We start from the raw sequence: 8,354 nt of genomic DNA, 5'->3' as shown, positions 1-8,354 counted from the left end.
TCCGTTTCCTCCATTTGTATCTTTTGGTTTTCCTTTATTATTTTATCACGTGTATTAATTGAAGAGTCACTCACTCCGGGCTGTTCTTAGTGGTTTATCACAGTCTATACCATCTTCCACTTGAAACACCCACAACCTGGGACAAATTTGGAAGCAGAGCCCTGCGGGCTGCAGACCATAGGCAGTGCTGCACCTCCATCCTTGAGGGGGACCATCCGGCTGCCCCTCTGGAGCCCAGCCTGCCCCTGGAGGGTGCCTGGCTCAGGACTTGGAGGAGGAGGCCAGGCGGAGCTGGTGCACCCTGACTTGGAGACACAGAGCTCTGGGTCCGGCCGTGTGTCCCACACTCCCACCTCCAGGTCCCCTGCAGCGGCCCCTCTCTGTGCCCCGCCCCCTGGGCGGGCACTGCCGTCTGCTCACCTGGTCCCAGCAGTCCTGTGCTCACAGGTCTGTCTGGCAGACCCCACGCCCCCTCCAGGGCCTGGCCTCTGAGGGACACCACCCAGACCAGTGCACCCCTCCCACTGCCTCACCAGCAACAAAGAGGGCAGGCCCCCAGGAGATGCAGGGTCACTCTGCCCAGCTGCAACCACACATGGCGTCTGAAGAGCTGTCAGCTGTCGGGCGGCAGAGCCGCCCCGGGAACTCTGGGCACAACCAAGAGTTGGCGAGTTTGCTGAGGCGCACGGTCCCAAGGTGAGAGCTGAGGACACAACCCGAGTGCCATGTAAGGGCAGGTGGATAAGCAACCGCATCTGTCCACACAATGGATGTCACGCAGCCTTCAAAAGGAGGGGGTCCTGCTGTAGCCGCCACGTGGGTGGTCTGCAGGACATGGGCGGGTGGAGTTGCCAGGCACAGCGACCCCACTCGCGAGACGCTCAGAGGAGTAGGATCCTGGGGAGATGGGGGAGGTTGGGGGTCGGGCTGGGGCAGGCGGGGAGTTTGTCGGGGATGGAGTGCCAGTGTGGGGGGACAGAAAAACCCCACAGGTGAAGGCAGGGGTGGCTGCCCACACTGCGTGTCCCCTGCATGGCACATTTTAAATGCATGTGTGTATGTGACAATTTGAAAAAGGAGCTACAAGAAAAAGTCCTGGTTGTCCTACGGGCTGGAGGGGGAGCAGGAGGAGCCCAGCAAGGGCAGGTGGACGGGGGCAGTGGCCTGGGTCTGGGCTGCTGTAGGCCAGCCAGAGCCCCTGCCTGGACTGAGCTCCGTCTTGATGGGAGTAGGGGCACAGACCGAGGCTGGAGTCAGGTCAGCTCTGCACTCCTGATTCTGAGAAGCCTGTTCTTAGGGCGGGGACACATGTTCAGGGGACCTGGAGCTGCTGCCTGGTCTTCACAGCCGTGGCCACCTAGTATGGGGTGCAGTGGAGGAGGGGCCCAAGTACAGGACCCTGGAAAGGGGACAGGAGAGGTGAGGGGCAATCGCTGCCTAGCAGTGCCTGCCCGCAGGGGCAGGGCTGGAGTCGGAAGTGGGCCTAGGAGGCGAGGACTGTTTCCTGGACGCTATGGGCAGTTAGGGGCAGCGCAGGAACAGGAGTGGGCTCTGGGGAGAAAAGGGGGGACAACTGCGAGAAGAGGTGCTGGGGGTGGGGCAAGCAGGAGGCAGTGCACTGCATCTGGGCAGAGCCGAGCTCCGGAGTCCGCGGGCTCCCTTTGAGCACGTGGGCGCGGCCCCGCGTGTGGCGCCCTGGGGCGCAGGACCCCCCAGGCGGGGCTGCACCAAGACCCTGTCCCCAGAGCCCGGGATGGGGTTCTCGGCCCCGCGAACGCCCCACGGGCAGGAGCAGAGTGGATGCCACGAGCCGGGCCTTTGCCTTTGGTCAGAGAACATATGAGCGTCTCCATCCCGTGCCTGGGAGACAACTGACAGGAGGCCCGCGGGTGGAGCAGCCCCACCTGGCTCAGCAGGACGTGGGCCTGGGCTCCTTCCCTGGAGTCACGGCTTCTGCGCCCCTGCTGGGCTGTGTAGAGGCCGGTGGATGCCAACTGGGTCCCCGGTTCTCAGAGTGACGGGTCTCCTCGCACTCACGCGTCTGAAACGGGCCTGAAACACGCGCGCATCGGGTGTTAGCGGAGGCCACACGCGGCTCTCAACAACCGTGTGCGTTCACAGGGGAGAAAAGAGCACAGAGAGGCCTGGCGACTGCTCTGAGGTCACACAGTAGGGGGAACCGCGAAGGTGGGGGAAGGAGAGTAGCAAATACGGGGACGCGGAAATGTGGGCAGAGGGGTTGGAGGCGAGTCCGAACGCAATGAGGGCCGGAGAAGGTGGGCCCGCCCTGCCCACCAGCCTGGGTCGCTCCTGGACCGGACCTCCCGGGGTAATCAAGCCGATTGGATTCACCTACCCGGGGGGAGCAGCGGTGCACCTTTGCGTTCACTGTCCCCGGCCTTTCGCGTGCGCCCAGCTCTTACCTCCAGATCCGCCCCAGGGACTCCTCAGCTCCTGCAAAGCTCCAGCCGCAGATTCCCGAGTCCTCAGCTTTGCTCCCTCCGGCAATGGCTCTGAAGGTTCCGCCCAGACACCGCCTCCTCCAGGCTGCCGTCCTTCATCCCGTGGGCCGGACGGTGTTCGGGACAGGGGTTGTGCTCCAGGGTCCCTTTAAACCACAGTTCACACAGTCTGAGTTTCCATGACGACGACGTCGGAAGGGAACCGGTCAGGGTCCAGTAAGAGCGCATGCGCGGTGCGCGGCGAACGCAGCAGGTCTGACCAAGCCGCCGGCGCTGCTTTCGCGGGTCCCTGAGCCGCGGTAAGGACAGGGTTGGGTCGCGGTGGGGCGTCGCTGGGCCGTGGGGCGCGGTGGGGTGTAAGGGCGGGGGTTACGGGCTAGTGTTCACGGGGTGATGGGTCGCGGGGTGGAGGTGGAGGGCGGGCGCGCTGATCCACCAGTGCTCGCTGCAGGGCGGCCGGCTCTCTCCACTTGGCCATGGCCCCGCCGTCGCTGTGCAGACCCCCGAGGCCGTGGCTGCTGCTGCTGCTGCTGCTGAACGTGGCGCTGCTGGGAGCCCAAGCCCGCGCCGAGCCCGCCACCGGTAGCTCCATCCCTGCGCAGAGTAGGTGTTGCGCGAGGTCCCCGCCCCGCCCCTCCCGGCCTGCGGGAGGCCGCGCCTCGCCTTTGTTCCTGGCAGTCCCCGCGCCCCGCCCGCAGCACGGCTCCTCCGCCGCCCTTTCGGTGGAGGATGGGGGGTGGGGGAGGGGGGCAGGGCTGGGGCGCCCCCGCCTGACCCAAGTCCCTGCAGGCCGCCCGTGCGTGGACTGTCACGCGTTCGAGTTCATGCAGCGCGCCCTGCAGGATCTGAGGAAGACGGCATACAGCTTGGACACGCGGGTGAGGGGCCCGCAGAGGCCGTGGGTCTGCGTCCCCAGTCTCCCCACCCTGCTCTTGGCGCAGCGCCCTCTTCTGGCCCCGATTGTCCCCGGGCGTTCTGGGCGCTCCTCTCACCTGGGCCTGGGCACCTCCTCAGGCGCCCAGCACACTGGTTGCAGCCCCAGTTTAGGGGGGTGCAGGCTGTCCAGCAACCCCCCGAAGGCCTCACTGGGCACTTTTCCCTGCCCGCCCTCCCGAGCCAGACCCTAAAGGAGAATACCCGTCTCAGTCCAGCCTTCCCCACGGGGCAGAGAGGAAACGTGGGGGCGGGAGTGCTGGGCATGGTAGGTGGGCTTGGGCAGGGTGGTCTGGGAGCGATGGGTGCCTGCATAGGCTGCCTCAGGACATCAGAGGTGACCCCCAAGTGTGGAGTGAACAGTGAGCCCCCAAAGCGGTCACTGTGCCTCAGCCAGGGAGTCTTTTTTTTAAGTTTATTGATTTGGGGGGAGAAAGAGATCGATTTGTTGTTCCTCTTACGGATGCACTCACTGGTCGGTTCCCGTATGTGCTCTGACTGGGGATCAAACCCGCAGCCTTGTTGCATCAGGAAGACACTCTAACCCATTGAACCACCTGGCCAGGGCTCAGCTGAAGAGTCTTTACTTCTGGGTGGGGAGTTCCCAGAAGTAGAAGAGAGGGGCGGCCCAAGCCTGGCCCCTTTTTCTGGCCAGGTCTGAAGTGCCCCAAGGTCTGAGAGCCGAGTTCAGGTCCAGAGCTGGGCCCCTGAGGGGAGCGGCCCTGCCCACCCTCGAAGATGGGAGCCTTAGAGGGTGGGGAGGGGCCGGCAGGGTTGGAGAAGCCAGAATAGTAATCCTGGTGGAGGGCCAGGGTGCCCAGGCAGGACTGGCAGGGAGGCAGAACCTGCGGGGACAGGAGAGTGGGGGACCCAGGCTGGGTGGGGCAGGAGGTCCCTGAAGTGAGTGGGCTGCAGGCGGGGTCAGGAGGGGCTCTGCAGGTGGGTTGTGGGTGCAGGTGGGTTGTGGGTGCAGGTGCAGGCTGCGCAGTGCCCTGAGCTTCCCTGTTCTCTGCAGACTGAGGCCCTCCTGCTGCAGGCCGAGCGTCGCGCCCTGTGTGCCTGCTGGCCCGCCGGCCGCTGAGGACCCTCGCTGGTGCTGTCCCCATCAATAAAGGCCCAGCTCGGCACGACTGTGTCCTCTTCCTCCTCTGCCCACCAGCGCCCACCCGCGTCGTCCCCAGAGTCCCTAGCAGACCCCTCTCCAGGCCTTGATTTCCCCAGCTGTTCCACGAGGGGTGAGCCCCTCTGGGCACATGTGCGGCCGCAGTGCCAATGTGGAGCGAGGACCTGCACACCTGGCCCCACTCCGGGGCCTGGACCCTGGACCCACGGGCACTGCTCTGTGGCTGGTGGGCCTCCCAGGCCCCTGCTCCCTCACCTGCCTGCCGAGTTTCCAGGGCGGGGAACAACAGAGGAGGAGACGTGGTCCCTGCGGCAGCGGCCTCAGCGCTGAGCCCTCTGCACTGTGGTGGGGTTGGCTGTTCTGTGAGGCCCAGCCAGTGGAGCCCCAGCTGCCTGGGGAAGGAGGGCTCCTCCCAGGAGGGGTGCTGGGACCTTCCCCACAGCCTGCACCCGCCTGCTGAGTCCCTTCTGCAGCTGTGGCGTGATCCGTGTCCGCTCAGGTGCCCTGCAGGCCCCTCGGGACTTGCCCTGCTGTCCCCACCCCCACTGGCTGCCCAGCCCCTCAACCGCTCTGTGCCCAGTGCTTTTGTGCCTGGAGGCACCGGGCAGCCCGGTGTCAGCACCTCTGTGAAGGAAGCAGGGTCCTACCGCAGTCCAGGCGGGGTCGAGCCAGGACCTGCAAATGCCACAGCAGGCCAGACACTGAAGCCAGGGCAGGTCCAGCGTGGTGGCCCTGAGGGCACCAGAGAGGAGCCGAGGGGCAGCTGAGGCGGCACCTGTGCGGGGCGCTCACACCTGAGGGGCTACCCTCGGTCCCCCTGGTGGGAGGGACGCTGCCTCGCAGCAGCGTTGTGGGCTGGGCCGTGGGGTTCAGCGAACACCAACACAGGCCCAGGGACACTCGCTAGTATGAGGCCAAAGAGCTTTCAGGGTGAGCGCTGTGAGCCCTGGCTCGGGGTGGGGTGGGGGGTTCTATTGACAGAAGAAATGGGGACAGTGGAGGGCACCCAACACAGCCTCGGGAGGCTGCTGTGTGTGGTCTGTGTAGTGACCGGCCCCACAGCTGAGGGGGACAGGAGGGGTTGGGACGTCCCGCTGGAGAGGGCCCCTCAGCAGTCTTGGGGGGTGTCCGCAAGCGAGGACACGCTGTGGTGTTTGAACAGGACGCTGGGCTGGGAGAGAGTGGACCCTGGGACAGAATGGGCCACGAGGGAGACACGGTCAGGCTCAGGGTCAGGGTCAGGCTGGGTGGGGGCAGCTGAAGGAGAAGCTGTGGTCGGTGAAAGGAGGGCCAGCAGGACCGGCCAGCAGGCAGGTTTGGGAGAAAGGGCAGGGAGACGGACTGGACAAGGGAGGACAGGTCCCAGCTGCGTGTGTTGGGTGGAGGACCGGATGGGACTGGAGTGGGAAGGTGGGGCTGGCTGGGACCCCTGAGGCCCGAGTGGACAGGGGGGGGGGGTGCGGAGGGCGGTGAGGGAGCCCAGCAGAGATGGGGCAGCCGGGGGGAGGGGGCGGGCAAGGCCACTGGAGGGAGGGGTGCTCGGTGCGTCCCCTGCTGCTGAGGTGGAGCAAGGCCCCACCGAACCCCTGCATTTGGTTGTCACCAGTGTTGGGTTGGGGGGCTCTGCTGGGGGGCAAAAGCTGACAGTGGCTCTGGCAAGTGGCCCAGGCCAAGAGCACCCAGGTTCTGTCCTGTGAGGAAACACGGGCACTAACTGCAGCCGTTACCTGGCGGGAGCCTTTCACGTCTCCTGGGCCTCCAGTGTGCCTGTCACGCCCGCACTCCACCTTCTCATCCTCCCCCCACGTCCCCAGCCCCCTGGGCCTTCCCAGCCCACTGCCCACCCTTCACTCTTCTGCTTCAGGGCCACTGTGTCCTGGGTCCCAGGTCATCTCCCTGTCACACACATTCAGCCAAGTAGCTTCCCAGAAATCAGTGGTGAGTCGCCTTTCTGAGCCAGGGGTCTGGAGGCTGTTTGGCAGGTTCTGTCAGTAGGCACGACCCCCCCCCACACACACACCCTCTAGGACCTGCCTGTCTTCATCCCTGGCCCGTCCTGCCTGCCGAGGTGCTCCCCTCTCTCTCGAGGGCGCCAGTGCTTCGGCCCTCTGGCCTCCAGTTGCCCGGGGCCGACAGCTGCCTGGGCTCCCTTCTCGAGAATCCCTCCAGGCTGGCCAGCCTGTGACCAGGAGTTTCAGCCTGCAGCTTGGGGACACAGCCCTCACTGTCATCTTCTTCCTGTCCCGGGACCCTGTTCGCTGTTCCCTGGGCCTGCTGACCGGGTCCTCTGTTCTTGCAACCCACCTCTGTCGTCCTGCCCTGTCCCAGTTCCCAGGCTGCACCTGTCCCTCCGTCTTCCTGCTGGCAGCGCCGTCATTCTGCCCAGGGTTGGGGTCAGCCTGCGGGTCTGCCTGTGGAGCCTGGTGGGGGGCTGGCTACGGCTGTCGCAGCCCCTCAGGTGGGGCCCACGGGGCCCTGACGAAGGTGTTGGATGCGGGGAGGGAAGCACCGGATGGAACCGTGGGGTGGGCGGGGTTTCGTGGGCAGGTGGGGTTCAGAGGGAGGGCGCTGGGAGGGCCCGCCAGTCCTGAGCTGTCTGGCCTTGCTTTTTTTTTTGTCTGTAAAACAGGCTCCTGGTGTGGGCCGAGCTCACAGCCTCCCTGGTGTGGGGCGCACCCCCATGTCTGTGAGGTGCAGAGTAGTGGCCTGGGGCTGCCCTGCTGTCTCCACAAAGGTCACCCCATTCCAAGCGTGGTGAAGTCTCCCAGACCTTTCAGGCATCTGGCCCTAGAGTCAGCCCTGTCCCTTCTGAGCTGAGTCTGGCTGCCCCCCCATCTCATCCTGTCTCTGCCCCCCCCTCACCAGGAGCTGGGGCACTGGGCATCCCGGCCCCCAGGGGCCGTCAGGGACATGTGGGGCTGATGGGGAGGTCCAGGGCCTTGGAGGTGGGGGCTGTGCAGCTGCAGAACCGAGGTTCCCCGCCCAGGCCCCATCAGCAAGCGCGAGGGAGCGCTCCCCAAGTTCCAGACCTGGGGCTCAGAGCCAGCCAGCAAAGCCCGGCCTCCCCTTCTTCCGGAGCCCCTGGCCTACCCTGCCCAGCAGCGCCCCTCCCCAGTGCTGGTTTGTCCTGCCCGGGCGCCCTGCTGCTACTGGCTGGGCTGGGACATGCCCTGCCGTCTAAGAGCTCAGGCTGCTGCAGGGCGCCCCCCGCGCCCCCGCGTCGGTCCGGGCAGCAGTGCTCAGGCAGCACGTGGATGGGTCCTGAACGGGTCCCCCAGTTGCTGTGATTCCACTTCTAACCCCCTGCAAGGTCGCGGCCAGGGCCTAGACAAGTCTGGCATCTCAAAAACACGGTGTAGGAGTGACTTCCCAGCCGGCTGCGTCCTCCCCCCGTGGCAGCCTTGGCTGCGGACAAGTTGAGCTCTTCTGTCTGGGTCCCTTAGGACTACGTCAAAGGGTAGTCGGTCCCTTGCTGCGCCCCGGGTGACTGCAGCCGCCTCGCTGGGCCTCCGCGCGGGCCGAGGTTCCTCAGGTCTGGACCCCGGGGAGGAGTCCCCATCAGCGCAGGCACAGGGACCTCGCTCCGGGCTGCCCTGGGAGGTCACCTCCGGGGAAACGCGCGGCAAGGAGAAAGGAGTGCGGAGCTGCAGGGGGCTGGGCGCATCAAGTGGTGGGGGGTTCTGGGGATACCTGTCCCCCCACCTCCAACCTCGCGCGTGGCCCGCGGCGTCAGCCCGCCCGGCTCGCTGGGGCCGGAGGACTCCGTCAGCGCACCCCCTGCACCTGCACCGAGATCGTAGGGCGCATGCGCGGGCCGCGGAAGGCGGGGGCCGGTC

At 66.1% G+C, this 8,354-nt stretch overlaps 1 protein-coding gene and 1 long non-coding RNA gene across 2 annotated transcripts; one reads left to right on the top strand and one right to left on the bottom strand.

Annotated features, from left to right (window-relative positions):
• LOC128628453 (uncharacterized) lies at window positions 1-2,660 on the bottom strand. The gene is made up of 2 exons (XR_008392864.1): window positions 2,424-2,660; window positions 1-2,052 (listed from the first exon to the last, which is right to left on the bottom strand). It is a non-coding gene; the product is annotated as an uncharacterized LOC128628453 (long non-coding RNA).
• Window position 2,661: 1 nt separating this feature from the next.
• CUNH4orf48 (chromosome unknown C4orf48 homolog) lies at window positions 2,662-4,522 on the top strand. Its single transcript, XM_037126998.2, has 4 exons — window positions 2,662-2,761; window positions 2,914-3,065; window positions 3,252-3,340; window positions 4,411-4,522. Exons 2-4 carry the CDS (start codon window positions 2,939-2,941, stop codon window positions 4,474-4,476), a joined length of 282 nt encoding a protein of 93 aa, XP_036982893.2. The 5' UTR covers window positions 2,662-2,761; window positions 2,914-2,938; the 3' UTR covers window positions 4,477-4,522.
• Window positions 4,523-8,354: the final 3,832 nt, after the last annotated feature.

Source organism: Artibeus jamaicensis, unplaced genomic scaffold, assembly GCF_021234435.1.
Source record: "Artibeus jamaicensis isolate MK-2021 breed Jamaican fruit bat unplaced genomic scaffold, CSHL_Jam_final contig_76, whole genome shotgun sequence".
NCBI classification, from domain to species: domain Eukaryota; kingdom Metazoa; phylum Chordata; class Mammalia; order Chiroptera; family Phyllostomidae; genus Artibeus; species Artibeus jamaicensis.
This window is presented reverse-complemented; position numbering and strand designations above follow the sequence as displayed.

Excerpts from the sequence above, each read along its gene's own strand:
- CUNH4orf48 (XM_037126998.2), top strand. The coding sequence starts at position 2,939 with ATGGCCCCGCCGTCGCTGTGCAGACCCCCGAGGCCGTGGCTGCTGCTG. Across the intron at positions 3,066-3,251 it reads TAGCTCCATCCCTGCGCAGA|GCCGCCCGTGCGTGGACTGT; the intron begins GTAGGTGTTGCG and ends AAGTCCCTGCAG. Across the intron at positions 3,341-4,410 it reads CATACAGCTTGGACACGCGG|ACTGAGGCCCTCCTGCTGCA; the intron begins GTGAGGGGCCCG and ends TGTTCTCTGCAG.